The 17,568-nt window shown below is 38.6% G+C and overlaps 1 protein-coding gene across 1 annotated transcript in view; it reads right to left on the bottom strand.

Annotated features, from left to right (window-relative positions):
* Window positions 1-1,022: 1,022 nt before the first annotated feature.
* Window positions 1,023-17,568, bottom strand: part of GOLM1 (golgi membrane protein 1) — a 31,039-nt gene continuing 14,493 nt past the window's right edge. The window contains exons 5-11 of the mRNA XM_042877495.1: window positions 15,575-15,629; window positions 14,357-14,459; window positions 12,228-12,366; window positions 7,799-7,928; window positions 6,287-6,574; window positions 4,072-4,185; window positions 1,023-3,763 (exon numbers count right to left, since the gene is read on the bottom strand). Coding sequence (XP_042733429.1) covers window positions 3,738-3,763; window positions 4,072-4,185; window positions 6,287-6,574; window positions 7,799-7,928; window positions 12,228-12,366; window positions 14,357-14,459; window positions 15,575-15,629 — 855 coding nt within the window. The 3' untranslated portion in view covers window positions 1,023-3,737. The remainder of the gene's footprint in view (window positions 3,764-4,071; window positions 4,186-6,286; window positions 6,575-7,798; window positions 7,929-12,227; window positions 12,367-14,356; window positions 14,460-15,574; window positions 15,630-17,568) is intronic.

Genomic DNA, 17,568 nt, shown 5'->3' on the forward strand with positions numbered 1-17,568 from the left:
GTCTTGAGGAGAAGGATTTGTGGATGTCAGTTAATGAAAGATTCGATGAGCCGGTAAAGTGTGCTTACAGCCCAGAAAGCCAACCGTATCCTGAGCTGAATCAAGAGAAGTGTGACCAGCAGATTGAGGTAAGTGACTCTACCTTTCTACTCTGCTCTCGTGAGACCCCCACCTGGAGTACTGCGTCCAATTCTGAAGCCCCCAAAACAAGGAGGACATGGAATTGTTGGAGTGGGCCCAGAGAATGGCCATGAAGAGGGCTACATCCTCTGCTATGAGGACAGGCTGAGTGAGAGAACTGGGGCTGTTTGGCCTGGAGGAGAGAAGACTCCAAGGAGACCTTATAGCAGCCTTCCAGAACCTGAAGGGGGCCTATTAGAAAACTAGGAAGGGACTTCTTATAGAGGCATGTAGCATGGCTTTAAACTGGAAGAGGATAGACTTTGACTGTAAGTCAGAAGAAATTCCTGAGGGTGGTGAGACACTGGAACGGGTTGCCCAGTGAGTTTGTGGATGCTCCCCCAAAAGCATTCAACACCAGGCTGGATGGGACTTTGAGGAATCTGGCCTAGTGGGAGGTGTCCCTGTCTATAGCAGGTTGGAACTAGGTGATCTTAAAAGGTCCCTTCCAACCCAAACCATTCTATGATTATTATTATAGTACTATTGTAGAAATAATTCGCCCATACGTTGCCAAACCAGATCTACCTGAGCTGCTTCAAAGGAACGGAAACCCCAGATCATGTAGTTGCAAAGATGTCCAACTGAGGTACTGTAGGCCACTAAAAATTCATCTGCCTTTTGCTGCCTTGTTGTAAGCAATTACAGAAATCCTTCCAGTCTTCAAAATGTTTAACTGCATACCAGTGGCTCAGGGAAAGCTTTCTGTATTTCTCCAAACGATGCAGCAAATAAGAGAGATGCCAGGTAACTTCTACAACATTCACAGAACTCAAAAGACTTGAATGATCATCTTTTCCATTTCCATTAACATTACAAGTATATCAATAAGGTAACAGACATTAGAGAAGACTGTTTTTATTTTAAAATGCGTACTTAAATGAACCAGACTTTGTTTTTAAAAAACAATGGGGACAAGTGTTAATTTAAGCCCAGAAAAATTAGACAAGCAGCTTCCCCACCCTCATGCATGTAAAAAAATTTGGTGATAAACATTTTGTTAATCACAGTTCCAAGTGAATCTTGTTTTGTTCAACTACATCAAGTCCTTTAAAGTTCCATATAGTAGACACAACAGTCCCTTGTCTATTAAAAATTTATGATCCCAGGTACATTCTTGTAGCACTTGAAGCCACTGAGAGTAGGGCATTATTCCGCTATGTCTGTGAACATTGCTTTTACACAGGTTTTCAGCCTTCCACTGTAAGAGGTACAGCAATTGTGCTTTGTATAAAGGAGGTCGTGTTTACTGGAAGCCACCTAGCTGGCTACCAAGAAGCCTACTCAGTTTTAGGCACTGTACAGAAATGCTGCCAGCTATTTCCTTACCCTGAGAGTGGTTGGACTCTGCCACAGTGTTCCTAGACAGGTTGATGCCCTGTATCTGTCAGTGTTCAAGAGACATTTGGGAATGCCCTCATGCTTTAACTTTTTGTTAGCCCTAAAGTGGTCAGGCAGTTGGACTATTCTAATTCTAAAAGAATTCTCTGGCAATATATTAATTACATTAAAGAACTGTGGGTTTTATTCAGGATTTTAGCAGTTTCAAGTTAAAGTACTTCGTTCAACTTGAATACAGCATTTCACTGTACATTTCATAGCATTAAAATGTACAGTTCTGCAATCAGAAATTCCTGATTAACTTAGTCTCAGCTAAACAACAGTTTACAGATTAAGTCCTAAGATCATGCTCACTTTACTCTGAATACATGTAAACATTCTGATGCCAAAGTATACCATGTTTTACAAAAGATAAAGAATCAGCAATACAGAAATATCCCCAAGTTTTCCAACATCTGTCATTTAGAAGAAATGCTCATATATCCTCTACTGCTTAAAAATATTTGCTTTCACTGTTATTACTGACTGCAATAGTCAGCACAGTAAAATCTGACTTACATGGTGATAATACACAGTAACCCGTAAACAGTAACAGAGGGTAGTTCTTCTCTCAATTCATGTCACACTTGGCAAGTCTGTCAGTGAACCATTTGTGTACTTAGGAGGACCAGGCACCATTTGATGGCCCTGCTTCTTTTGCTGAATGACAAGCAAACAACAAACAAACAAACAAACAAAACAGCCCTCTATTTGCACATTTAGGCATTTTAAGCTACAGGAGTAGTTAACTAACACATTAAAGAATGATAATCTATAACTTAAGATATGAAGTACATTAAGAGGAAGCCATGATAAATGTCTGTATTCTTAAATGAAACTGTTGGTTAGGAAGTCATTTGTGTCTGACTTCTCCCATACTATCAATGTGGCTGTTGGTTCATATTCATGGAGACTGCTCCAAACATGGGGGCTGGTCTTAAAAGCAGACACAAATGCAATCTTCAAAACAGTTGGTTACAAGCAACAAAGGTGACAGTTGAAGTCAAAAGGTGTGTCAGGGGCAGCCATAGGTATTCTAGGCTTAACTTACTTTGGCAGTTCAGAGTGAACTAGTTCAACAAGCTGCAGAAAATCCAAAGATTACAGAATACCCACAACACCATAATGGTGTGTGACACAGCACTTCACATCAACTACTGTTTCAACTGCGGGCGATAAAATGCACAACCTGGTCCGCCTCCTTCAAAAGTCCAGCAGAGAAGACATTTTTTGACAGCTGAATCTGCTGTTCCAGAAGGCAGGCATTTCCTTTCTACTCTTCAGTGAAATATACTGTTCCAGCAGAGGGATGGCAGAAGCAGCACACCCCTGCTGAAGGCTTGTCACATCACAAGTTCAGGAGTCAGTCTGACTGATGTCTGCATAAGCTAGTGGCACTTCTAATCTTGTGAAGAGATGTCCAGTAAGGCTTTCAGGATACACTCCTGCCAATCTCTTAAGAATACTCTATTACTAGAATCTATTTTTAATGCAAAACTTAGGAATAAAACCAAGACAGCTATTCATTCCTGGTACAGATTATGTAAGCTAGAAGTTTCATTTATGAAATAAAGGAAAATATATAATGCCATGTCATATCTGAGAACTACAATCATCCTCTCTAAGTCCACCCACACTGCAGTAAAATGGTGTCAGAACTGGCATGAGGGCAGACTGCAGCATAGGACATTTTTCATGCTTCCCGTGTTTTGCCAAAGTAAGTTAGCTCCTCACTCTGAAAACTAGGGTGAGGATTTCTCTACTGCACTGGTCAGGAGAAAATTCCATCTTTGCCAGAGGACTCTTTCCAACCTACCACCAATCCATGCATAATGTTATTGTAGCATGACTGCACAAGTCAGTTGACTTCAAAGTTACTACAGTGCTTGTTAGCTGGTTTTTACTTTATAATCAGGAGGAAGAAAAGTCTCATTGCAGAGGTCACACTGCCTTAAAACAAGCCTTGATATATATAATTTTTTCACCCTGAAACAGTACTAAGACTTCACAACAAACTACTTCATTTGAGCCTTTATCAAAGCCTCGAAAAGATAATCAAACATCCTTAAATCACTGCTCTGGTCATTACTGTGTTTATAGGAAGAGTTGATTAAGATGCATCATGAATTTCCCTTGTTCACAGCCTCTGATGTGTTCCAGTTTGGTCAAGTGGTTCTTCATATTTTTTCTTGAGAATTTTGAACTAATAAGGAAGAAATAAAAAGGTACAGAAATCTCTTTAAAATTCAGGAGTGATAGGTCTTCATCCAGAAAATTTTGAAGGGACTGTTAGTGCTGAACAGTAAGGCTGCACACACTCCCCCTCTCCACCATTTACTAAAAAGTAGCTTCAGGAATGCTATGTAACAACGCATCATACTAAACAGTAGGAAAACTGGGGAACAAAGAGGAATTACCTATCTGAATCTGCTAAAGTATAACATTCAAAGTAATCATCACAGTACTTTGCAGCATATAGTGCTTCCAGTAAAATATTCTTTATTTATTTACCAGTTTCAATGCCTGCAAGTGCTGCTTGCTTGTCTGTTTCTGATTCAGCTTCATTCTCATCTAAATTGTAGTCAACATCTTTGTCCTCATTCAATGCTTCACGTGCTTGTTGGTCTGGAAAAACATTACAGTTAATTTGTTTTACACGGCACAAAATAAGTACTGCAAAAAAATCGACAATATAATTTATTTTGCTGGTGAATGAATTTCTGTTTAGGGAGTGAGTTTTAATGTTTTTCTTTCAGAATAGAAAACCTTTGCTGTCAACATTGTATTAAAAGCTAGGTAACAATCTTTGGGAATTGGAAGTGTAACAAAGTCCAGCCAGCATGCGAGTGGACAAAAGAAAAGCATTAAGCAATTTCAGAATACATTAAGTGACAGTCTTAGAAGAGTAAAACTTGAAGATTACACTGAAAACCTGACTATGGTGTTGCTTTTCAATGCATTAACACTTCCTCTGAAAGGTATCTCAGATAGCCCCTCCTTGTTTTGGCTTGTCCAGCAATGAATAAAGCTCTGAAGATGGCATGAAATGAACATATGAATATACTAACTTGGCCTTAAAAGTGGTTTTCTATAAATGGTTTTCTTCACTCTGACACTGTCCTGCCCCACATGGCTCCATCTTGAGCAAATTTCACTACCTTAAAATTTCTTATTATTGATTGTTCAGAAGAAAATTACTTCTGACTGCAAGAACCCTACCTTTACTTTTTCAGTTAGTCAGAGAAACCATAATGACCAGTTAAGAGAAGAGTCTCTGGTTCTCAAGAAGAAAACACCAAACTTCAACAGCAACTGATTAGAAGAAGGCTTGAAAAATTTTAGCATTATTTTGTACATGTTCAGAACATCAAAAATACTTTCCAGTAATAGGCCTAACTGTCTCAAGCTTTTAAAAGAAGCTTTAAATGAAAAACAGAGAATGCTCACAGAACGTAGAAGTCCACTTCTGCTTCCCTACAACCAAAGGAATCCACATCATAAGGAATATTATTTTTGCAGAACAATCAAGCATAGAGAATATTGTGCTGTTCCTGCATTCAGAGAACACTGACCTTCCACAGGCTGCACTGCAGGGCTTTCTCTTGCACCAGTTGTTGGATGATTTCACTATCTGCTTTTTCTATACCTCAGTTAAAATGAAACATTTGGCTTGTATAGTCACATCTCCTTGGAGAACTGCCTGCTCTGGTAAATATCTCTTTGGTGCAGTTGGAAAAGTATTACTTTGGCAATGCAGATGAGACAGGTTACTTATCCTTGCCAAATTATCTACTCTACTAATATCATATAATAATGCATTATATAAATGCATTCACTGGATTAGAGAACATAAACAGTACTACTTCTTGTTTGCTGTCCATGCTACTGATTCTACTTTGCATTACTACACAAGGAGGGGTGACACATTTCCCCATTCAGAAGAGCTGGTTGTGAGGTAATTGGGATAATCTGGTGGAAGATGGAAGACAAGCTGGAATGAGTATGGGAAAAGCAAGAAACTGATCCTTCATAGTGCTGCAAGCTTCTACTGCATAAGAAAATTCTACTTTGTTCCATGGAAAAGTTGCTAATGACCACAATTTTAGGAGCACCTAAGATGGAGTTCCTCAAGTTGCTTGGCTCAGACTCTGATCAGGTTTAGACATCACATCAATACTCAGCATGGTGCAGACACAGTCACACATGGTAGAACCAAAAAACTGGCACCTTTGCCAATGACTTTCAATTTGCAGTTTTGCTGAGTCACAGTAATGAACTTCAGATATCTGAAGTCTCAAGCAAAGTTTTATTCATGCCAACATAGTTTATAGCTACCCATTTCAAAATGACAATCTACACAGTATTCTACCCATCGATGCTTTGTACGCACAGTATGTTGCATCATTTCAAAACATGTCATATTACTAAGCACCAGTACTGAAAGGTTTCTGAGAGTGCAGTCCCCAGACACCTTGTGCAGACAATGGAGAGAAGGACAGAACAGCTAGAACAGTGACACACAGGAATCCAGACTGGCAGCTCCTCATTGCACAAATAGAAGCCTCTGTCATTACCCACTGGACTGTGAAAGGGTGCTGAGGATTGATCTTTAGCCTCTCACACCAACACTTACGAAGCCTTGCATTAAGTCTAGCCAACTTCTACCACTATTTCAGAAATTCCGCATCTTTATTCCCTTTCTTGCAGTCTGCAAGGTGTTACTGACCAGCCTGTCCAGGAGGCGAGTCACCCTGCTTAACATCATAATTGAGGAGCTGCTCCCTCTCCACCTCCTCCTCAGCAATCTGTTGTGCAGCTAGCTGTGGTGCCTCTTGCTCAGCTATGTTTTTTCCATCTTCAGCTGGATTCAGTTCTTTCTCTGACTCAGGGGACATCTCCTTACGGCCTGTGTCAGCCATATCCAAACCCTGCGGATGTTTCAGTTCAACAGAGAGCTTCTCCTCTTCTGCTTTGGAGTCCTCTTTTCTGATGGCAGCAAGGCCGTTTGCTCTTTCTGTGAATTATATTGATGATTCCAAATTTTAAAAAAAAAGAAAAAAGAAAAAATATTTCAGTGGCAGCATAAGTTGAAAACCTTGAATAGACATTGCTTCACTTTTCACATTCCATTCTTATTTTTCTTTCAATCACATCAGATTCAAGAAGAAAGACAGAAGATAGTCCAGTCCATATTTTTCGAGTATGAAAGCTGAAGTATAAAACCTGCAAAGTCCAGCATCCACCATCGCCAGATTCACTTTGCTACCTACTTAAATGTTTGTATGTGGAGTTAAAAAATAATAATAATGTTAGGCAGGTGAAACAGAGCAGTGCTCTATTAAAACTTCCAGTGTGCTATCTAAGCATCAGATTTCTGAGCATCATGCTTTGTTATTAACAATATAACAGATCAGGTGTTCAAAGGTAGCTCAGGACACAGTGGATACAGGGGCAGACTTTCAAGTAAATGAAGCCTGTTCTCACTTTTAGGTGTGGAGAGAATGCAGAGGTGGGCTGCTGCTTTCAGCAGGCATTACCATATCATATATCTGCACTTTTAGCTTAAAAATGCCAGGATAAAACTCACCCAAATAAATAAACTAAACAGAGTAGTTGCTTGGAATTGCTAGTTCTCTAAAATTACTCCTAAGCCTGTTATTAAAGATAGAACAAAAGAGTAATTTAATGGAAAGTTGGATTTCTCACATGCACAGTACTTTGTGAGACTAGTACACTGGGACATCCATTCAAGTCAATACTTGTGAGAGTTGAATGCCAAAAACAACCATGGCTTACCTAATCTGATCTCTGATTACCCACTTTGCTCACTGAGACACAGCAAGCGCAGGAACGTGTTTGCCTAATGCTAAACTTTCAGGTATTTGATAGGGAGGGGCAGTGGGCTAGATGTATCAAACTTACTAAACAAGTAAACTCAAAACATACTTAAAAACTTTTGCATGCAAAAGCAAAATATTTTCTCAACAGTAAACAAGTGATTACAAGCATTTTTATTTTGCTTTAGAAGTAACACATCAATTTCAAAACAGCTGAACCAGCAGAAATGGCAGTAATAAAAAAACACTTGAACAAATTACTGCAGCTAAAGGACAGTTTATTACAATTCAGTCCACTGCTGTCATTTTTTTCCTTCTTGGGTACAAAAATATTTTTAGTGTTCATTTAAGTTGCAAACTTTCTTACTCAAGTTGCTAAGATACCAATGATTTTATCTCACCATTAGGCTGCAGAACATCTGTCCTTTTTACTGTAGGCACTGCTTTTGGCACATCTTCATTGGCTCTCTGCTGTTCCAAATCAGTCTGCTTGAACTCAGGTTGTTTTGGAACTGACAGCTGACCATCAGCCTGTAAAGTGAATGCACACAGACATACATTGCTCTGAACACTGAGTCCTGGATTTGGAAGCTGAAATTTAGTCAGACTTCAGTGGAGGAAAAGAAATCTAAATGCACTCAAATAATTGAACTGAAATTTTTAGTGGTGATGGAAGTACCATTAAATCCTGAGGCAGCAATGCTTCTACATAACAGCACACAACATTACAAGAATCTAACACCCTTCCTTCTGTCTAATTTCAGCTGAGAATACTGTTCTTGGTTAGTGTTTCCTGTTATTCAGCAAGGGTCACAGAATCACAGCACCACACATTTCTCTACTGTACCCCTGCTACCACACCAGGGACAGCAGAGCAATAAAAACAGATGGCATTAACTGCTGCTAGTGCAGGAACAGGTAAACTGAGTTTGGGCATAATCAGCCAATCATTGCTGTCCAGAACTGGAATAAATGTTGAATGTAGGTTTTAGAGAAGGAAAAAAAAAACAAAATATCAATAACTAGACAACATTATTAGGAAGACCAAACTTAAGGATGTACTGAATACTGGTACTTGACTGGTCTTGGACTCTGACCTGTCAGATCTGATTAAAGATTAATGGCTAAGATGTCACAGAATCATAGAAACATTATCCACCAACCTGAAGATCTTTCAACTAAACAATTACAATTCTCTATGCGGTCTTTACTCAGATTAGCATTTAATAGCTATCTTAATTCAGTTCACATAAAAACTGAACATGAGATGTGCCTGGAGCCCATGTTGCCCTATACCAGCATAAATAATAAAAAACAAAACAAAACAAAACAAAAAAAACAGACTACAATGTCTGGTTTTGACAGACAAATGACTACAAAGTGCCCAGCTTGATTAATGCTTAGAGCATGTATCCAGGTTGCAGGAGGATGAGAATCTGGATGTGAGCTGTAGCTGAGCCAGCACCTGCAGCCCAGAAGGCCAACAGTATCCTGGACTGTAACAAAAGAAAAGTGACCAGCAGGGACAGAGAGGGGATTGTCTTCCTCTGCTTCGCCCTTGTGAGGCCTCACTTGCACTACTGTGTTCAGGCCTGGGGCTTCCAGCACGCAAAATACGTGGAGCTGTAGGAAAGGGTCCAGAGGAGGGCCAGTAAGATGATCAGAGGGCTGGAGCACCTTTGTACGAAGAAAGGTTGAGGGAACTGGCCTTGTTTAGCTCAAAGAAGAGAAGGCTCCAGGGAGACTTCTCTACAGCCTTCCAGTACTTGAGGGGAGCTTACAAGCAGGAGGGAGCTGACATTTTAAACAGTCCCATAGTGGGAGGACAAGGGATAATGGCTTTAAACTAAAAGAGGGGAGATTAAGCTGAGATGTTAGACAGAAGCTCCATACTCAGAGAGCAGTGAGGCCCTGGCACAGGTTTCCTAGAGAAGCTGTGAAAGCCCCATCCCTACAGGCATTCAGGGCCAGTTGGATGGGATCCTGGAAAACCTGATCTGGTGGGGAGCAGCCCTGATCTGGTGAGTGTTTATGGCAGAGGGAATTGGAACTGGGTGATCTTTAAGGCCATTTTGTGATTCTATGATGATTCTTTTCAAAGATGCAGAGAGAAAAAAGTGTACAGACCTACAGAGAGAGACTTTTTAAATAGCTGGCACTACACAAATCAGTAATGAAAAACTGAAATGAAAAAATGAAAAAAATGAATGAAAAAAAACTTTATGGTGTAGAAAGTCACATCATCCACAAAAATCTTCCTTTTCCAGCTGTTGGTAAACTGTAACTGCTTATTGTCCTAAGCAGGTCAATAAATTACTAGGTTGCCAAATCTTCATGTGATCATTTGGTAAAACGTCTGCAGAAATAAGTGATTGAATAACCAAGAAACTAAAGTTGAAAAGGATGCGTAGGTCACCGATTACTTGGCTATTTTGAAATTGCTTAAGCTCAGTTAAAGCCAGGGAGAGCTAAAGACCTTGGGTCAACACCTCTGAGTCTAACATCAACAATAAACAATTTAACACCTCAGATTGAGAAGTAATTACTACCACAGAAAATTTAGTAAAGTTATTGCAATAAGGGTATTCAGAAGAAGTCTATCTTTCTTCAGTCATTAAAACATAAAGGTACTATATTTAAATATTCCTCTTGGTTTTTTCGACATAACTGTCTCCGCAGTACGAATCTCTAGAGTCTGAAGATGAGACTACTTTCCAGTTTATGCTGGGGCACACATACTTCTGTAAAAATATCAAGCCTGAAATTAATAGCAACAATTCAGCTCTTAATTAGATATGCAATAAGCCTTAAGCTGTATTATCTTACATATTCAACTCAGTAACTTTTAATGATGACATCAAATAAAAGCGTATGTATGCTACGAGTTGAACTGGTTGGTCTTCTGTCTGAAAAGATAACTTAAACTTGTTAAAGATAAATTAATAGACACATTTTATATTCCCAACCTAGAAGTATACATCAGTACTCAAAAGACAAAACTATAAGCATAGCTGTGTATTTATTAACTAACCAACAACCTACCTCCTTTCTCTGATTTATTTTAATACTGAACTTTCTATTACATAAGTATGTGCATTTCAGAAACTCAGCACAAAAAAACCAAATCACACTAGCTGAGCCACTGTGATCTGTAAAAATGGGAATCATTCCAGCTAAAAACATACACAGTGACTCAGTAACTCAGCCTTTGCATATACAAAAGTTGCAATCGTTGGCAAACAAATAACTGAAAAAATTACAACTTGACATAAGAAATACTGCCATAGACATTAGGGAATGCAAGGTAACTATTTTGCCTGAAGCACTATCAGCAGCTCTTGGAGCTGGGGCCAACCCATCTGTAGATAAAAAGAACGACATGTAACCTGTAGCCTTTGAGAAAATACTAACTTTAGACATGAGACTTGTTGGAGAAGAATGCAAGACTTCCTAGCTTCTGGAATTGGTAAGTAGACCTCATCTGGTATGAGTAATGTTGATGAGAATCTGATGCAAGACAATATCAGAAATTCACTTGCCCATCTCTTTAGTATGCTCTTCCCCATATGAAGTTTATCAATGGTTTGTATTTTCCATCATTCAATCAAGCAAGACACATCTGCTCTATAAAGTCTTCCCGCCTGTGTCCAAATGATGAGCTTGTTATTTTTTTGTTTATCTGACACTTCACAAAAATTACTCAGACAAACAAGAACTATCCCTGTAGGAGAAAGGGAAAAGAAGAATAGCATTCACTGTTTCTAATGCTTCATTCTTCTAGCAGCACTCATATAACAGAAGGCAGGAACTACCAAAACTGTTTTGCCTTTGCAATGAAAGCTGGCCATTCAAATAGTCTCTAATGCAATCACATGTTAAAGTTCCTGTCACAAGGCTTGTGGTCTTGAAGAAAGAGGCACCTTAAATAAAATTATTTTAAGTATAATATATTAGTTGCCTCTTTACATGGGGGTTTTGCTGCTTGTTTCCATGGCCATCTGTGGCAAGCTTAACTACTCAAGTCCTATCCCAGATCTAATCCTACTTTACTAAAGAAGTATCAATAATTTACATGCCAAGACAACACAATTGTATGAAATTTATTTTTCTCAGCATTCCTTCCACCCTCCACAGCTCAGGAAGAAAGAGTGGGTGGGCACACAGCCACCGCTGCTGGCACAGGGCCGACCCATGTGGCAAGCCCATGCTATTCCACTAGACTGTTTGTGTTACACACAGCAACACTTCCTGCAGCTCTCTGATCCCGAGAAAAAAAAACAAAACTCTCACTCCTGCTGTACAAGACTGAAATCTGTATTCCTCTGGAAACTCACGGTACTGCGATAAACAGCTGAACCCCAAAGTCCCAGGTAAAGAGCTGTGGGCTACAGGATTGTTCTTCAGGCTTTCTGCTACTCTGAAGTGATTGATAGTAAATTTATCCTCATCTTTAAACATACAACTTCAAAACACAAAGCGATTAAGTCCTTTAACAAAGTCAAAAGGAGCTGTGGGCCAAAGCTCAGCAGCACAAATATTCTTGAAATGGCTTCTCACCACTTTCACTCTCTCATTATCACCTCTCCAATTCTGCCTGTCTCAGAGGACAGTAATAAGGAGAACAATAAAGACCTCTCCAGGATCTATGCCTTGTTCTCTCCCCAGATTCACTCAATTTCACATAAATCAGAAGCATTCAACCAATGCAAATGAAAGTACTGAAAAGTTTAATGAGACACAATAATGTTAGCTGGAGATAGCAAAAAGGAGGAGGAGAACCTCTTAAGAATCACAGGGAAAAAGACTTACGATAAACTACTCCTATCATACCTGGGTGCTTCTTTTTGAATCTTCTAAGAAGTCCTTATTTTTTTTGACCTGTGGTACATTACGGTCTTTTTTTGATATCTCATTTATCCTTTCTTCACATTGTTCTTTTAATTCCTTCATCTGGTTGATGCACTGTGACCTGGAAAAAACATGAACAAGTGAGAAGTTGCAAACTTCCATCCATGTTCACAACTGTCTCCTAAAATTTCATTTTGTAAAATTATTTTCTTTGTTCCTTTGCTCCTCCCTACTTTATTATTTTCTTAGTTTTATTACCTTACACTCCTCTACTCCCTTCTGAGACCTAGTGACTAGCAAATCAGATGAGGCAGCTGTGTGGGACACGGTGTGATGTAGGGAAAGAAAAGCTTACGCAGAGAACAGGTGGACCTTGAGTAGTCCTGATACCAGCACGCTCACACAGCTTTCTGCTGCCTGTTGAACTGAAAACGTGAGATTCACTCAAAAAATAATTCTGCTGTGATGAAACCTGAGGAAAACGTATGTTTTCTGTACCTCCTATATTAAATTTTGTTCTTAGGCGTTACGCACACACAATTTTATCACTGTCTCCTACAGCACAACAGCCAAACTGACTAAAAATGTGCAGTTTGTGTACTTGAAAAAAAGCAAATTTCAATTATACAGTAATTCTTTCTTTGATTTTTTTTGCTAGGCAGAGTGTACTTCATATCCAAGGTGCCATACTCTCATCCATACAATTCCAAGTCCAAGGAAGTACCACACGTTTAGCATCCCTTTCTACCATAAATGAACTTTTAAGTGCTATAAAGCAAACCTCATGAAGATTGTGTAGCTCCTCAACTGAGAGCTGCTTTTGTGGATTACCAAGGAGAGACAACAGAATATGGTGCATCTGCTTTTAAGACTAATGGAAGGCAGACGAGTTGACTGCTTAATCCCTGTTCAGTCCTGTTGGCATCCACGCTGACCCTGGCAAACCCATCCAAGGAGTATGATTTCATCACCATAACTTTATCTCTTCACTCTGCATGCTGTTCCCTCCTGCAGCTGATCCCTCCAGATCTAATCTTCTTCACATAAATGAGATGTACTTGAAAATATTTTATGGACAATAAGCCTGAGTTTTCAGATGTCAGATTTACTACAACAATTTTGTATCGCTTTTCTACACATGTTTATCAATCAATAATTCAACGATTACTTCTCATGTGGAGCACAACTGTACAGCACATACATGCACTTATGAATTCAGTTACTCTTGATGACCTCAGCCATCAAGGAAGCTACCTTCTTATCTAGCTAGCAAAGCAGATGAACAAATGTTCAAGAGTCCCAATTATGTTATGACTCATCTGTGTCAAAGATGTAGTGTACTTTGAGGGGTAAAATACTTTGGTTGGCATGTAAGTGTAATTCAGCTTAATAAAAGGTTGGTACAAACTTATATCTTCAAATTCCTTTTATGTTAAAAGTCCTTAATTATTAGAATTCTGATTCATCTCTTTTAAAAGAGTAACAGTTTTCTATACCTAAGCACAAAAGGGGAGAAGCTGAGGGACAAGAACATTACTAAGCAGAAAGAACCTATAAGAAATTCAAATAGCAGAAATATGTTTAGGGTATACATGTAGGGTACATATACTGATAGGTACTTTTGTTCATCAATCTGTGCCTTACAATTCAGTGAAAAATTTCAACCAAAAAAAAAAAAAAAAAAAGGATAAGTATGAAATGCACTGCAGAACCATAACTCTAACAGAAGCTTCCTGTTTGGCCTCCAACAACTCCATGAGGCACAGCCTCTCAAAAGTATTTCTATATCTTAGTTTTTAAACTTCTTCATTGCTTAGCCTGTTAATGATCCAGTTTCCCCCACTTCTGAAATGAGAATATAGCTACCCTTCTCCTCCTGCACTGGAAGGAAGATCCAGAAGCGTAGAAGAAGCCTATGGATGTTGAGATGCTGTTCATTGCAAGGCGTATGCTCTTCTCCAAGATAAACTCTGAGCAATTTTAGATGTATGCGGTGTCACTTCCACCTTAAAATGGTATATCTACTGATAGTGCTACAGCTGTCACAAGAATTCTTAGGGTTATAACCAAATCACTTACAACTCCGGAAGCATTGTTCAGATAGAACTTACAGGTCATATGAGAATTTTCTCTGAAGGTTAGTCTGGTTTTTCTGAAATCGGTAAACATCCAGCTGCAGCTTTCCATACTCTGTCTGTAACTCTTTCAAGTGTTCTGATCATAATAAAATTAAAATATATATTAAAATGTACGCATATATTTAGCTAGATATTACAACACATATATCAGATAGCAAACCTTGCTATAAGCACACTAGCTCTATCCATTTCTCACGTTCATTACATTTTGCATGCAGATGCACTGACAATTTCTACATTGACAAATGAAAGATGCACAGGATTCAGTAAGACCAAATATCCTCTCGGCTGAATGGAATAACAAAAGCTGCATAATGTAGATTTTGATCTCCTTTTCTTTACAAGGAATATTCTAGCTTGTTTATAAAATCTTTGTCTACTAGGTTTCAGCCCCAGAAGCCATCAGGTATAGGAGAGAGAGAGATTTATCAGAACGTGGTATGAAATAGCATTCATATTGATTAGCTACCAGAAGATGTGTTTACAATTCTTTCCTGAGTAACACAGAGTTTACTGTTACATTCTTCAGGAACCTATGATTTGGAATTCTCTGTTTTTTTAAATATCTGAAGCATCATTATCATGCTTCATCATTATAAATGCCTCCTGACAGAAAGCTTTCTATGAAGACATCAGAAGAACTGACGATATATTTGCTTGTTTATAGAACTTAAGATTTCTTCCTCAGAATACTGGGGCATACATTGTTAAGAACACTTCTGGAACACCAACATGAATTGAAATGAATGAGACTACGTTTTTTTGTTTAATACAAGTTTGCTAATTATCTTGATGCTAAAATACATGACCAAAATACCTCAGGGAGGAATGCAAGCATATGTGATAAAAAGTGCAATCAAAAGCATTTTAACAATACATTAATAAGATAGTTTTATTTTGCATTGTTTTTATATCATTAGCAGATAAGGATCAGGAGTCTATAGCAAGAACTATACAGACAAATCCCTCTGGTACTGAGGCATATGCAGACTGACAGTTCACTGAACCAGAACTGTGTAAATGCAGAACTGAAATCACAGCAGCTCCTGCACATTCCCCACAGCTTGGAGAAAGGCAGCATTTTCAGAAGACACTGGAATAGCCCAAGTCTTAAAAACAGCATATTAAAAAAGAAAAAAAAGAAAGGAAAAAAAAAGAAAAAGAGTGATTCAGGGAGGTATTATGTTCTACCTTGTAGACTCTGGATCAATCGTTCATTTGTTGTGATGTTATTCATCAGCACTGCCTGTAAGGAGCAAAACAGAAAACAATGTTTTAACTGCACTGAGTTACCATTACTGTTATAAATAACACCAATCGAACCACTAGTAATAGGATTTTTAACTTGATAAGTGCTGGGTTACAGATGAAAACAAAAACTTTATTCACTGTTCTAGAGACTTATTATTAAAACCAACGAAGAGTTATTTTAATTCAGATTTCTGAGTGTACAAAGATATCACTACCTTTAAACAAAAGCAGGAGGAATGTAAAGAGCCCGCTACTAAAATTGCTTGCTGCTTTATCCTGGTTTAATCTCATGGTAATAGTTATGGTCAGATTCATTGTATTTACCCCTTGAAGAAAAACACCTATTTTTTTGGAGACTAACACTAATAAGTACCAGTTGATTAAAAGGGAAGTGTTCAATTAATCCAAGCATACACGGAGCAGAGGGGTAAATTTGTCTTTTGTCAACCTTTTAAAAAGTTCCAACCCAAAGAAGTGGTCGTTCATGTCTTAACAAAGAGGCAGTCTTTTTCAACTCAACAAAAGAAATATTCCTACAGCATTCCATACAAGCCATCAGTCCATGAACACTGTTGTGAAATATCAAGAGGAAAGGTCTTGATCCTTCACTGAAAAGAAACAAAGAGAAACAACGTGGAAAGCAACACACTTAGGATCAATCAACTCCTCTCCTTCTCAGTTCTCAAAGGACAAGGTAAAAAAGGTTCTGGATATGTTTTCACTGCTTAATTGCAGAAAGGAGGTTTATGTTTCAATGGAAATGTAAAGTGCTGCTATTGCCTGCTCAGCCTAATGAGACTGCTCCACGATCATCATCATCAAGATTTCCCTTACTGGGGTTAGTCAACCATGGCTATTACCAGAAACTGTCAACAGAATAGAAGAACAAATACTGTAGTTTGCTACAGCCATTTTACATTCACACATATTTACGTTTGTTTGTTTGTTTACTGTTCTTTAGTGAATGCCCCCAGCACTAGAACCATTTATTTCATTTTGACTGTGAAGCACACAAGTGCTGGGTGTTCAGCACCTTAGGCATGGAAAATTCTCCTTAAAATATAAAGCATAAAAAATTATAGATCTTAATCTTTTGGACCACGTGAACAAAATTGAATGAAACTTCCAATTGGCAGTGCCACATCTATCTCTCTGAATTTGAGGGTAAGAATCCAGGAAGGAATCACAAAAAGTCCAGCCATCTGTTTAACGTGAGCAGGATATTGTGCTCAGTAATTTACAGGGCAATGTTCCAAATGCCAGCTCCCTACCTAACTGTATCAATAGCTTCAGGCTTTTAATTCTTCCTCCTGCCAGGCAAACATTAACTAATCTTTGCCTCATATCTGGGAATTAGGCGGGTATTATTTTATCATATTTTTCAAACTGCAAGGAAGCAGTCAGCAAACACACACTGAGATTCAGACCTAAGAGGAAATTTACATTTTAAATCCCATTCAGCAACAACAATACCTATAATCCCTGACAGTGATTATTCAGTTTTGGTGAATTCAGTATCTCACCATATCAAAACAATCTGTGAGAGCACGGGAGTAACTCTGTAAATAGAGCCAGATTGTTGTGCTTGCAATACACCTTGCACAGAAATCCTTGTCACTATGAGGCAGGAACAGTCAGCCTCCTGATTGGGGTCACTGTTACGGACAGCAGATCTTCAGAAACCAAACCAAAAGCCACACAGCTATCAGCAGTGATAAAAAAAGACCTTGCTCCACCTGGACAGAAAACATTTTAATGGAAACTGCCAGAGATACGTATAGTATACCAAAGAATATCTACGTTAAGTCATATTCCACTTTAGAAGCACAAACGTTAAAAAGCATAGGTTTAAAAAGAACACAAACAGAAATACCTGCATGGTGACATTGAGATAAATCATCCCAAAGCACACGTATTTTGAACACATATCCTGA

Source organism: Lagopus leucura, unplaced genomic scaffold (genome assembly GCF_019238085.1).
Source record: "Lagopus leucura isolate 7727_CA_CO unplaced genomic scaffold, USGS_WTPT01 Super-Scaffold_100018, whole genome shotgun sequence".
NCBI lineage: Eukaryota > Metazoa > Chordata > Aves > Galliformes > Phasianidae > Lagopus > Lagopus leucura.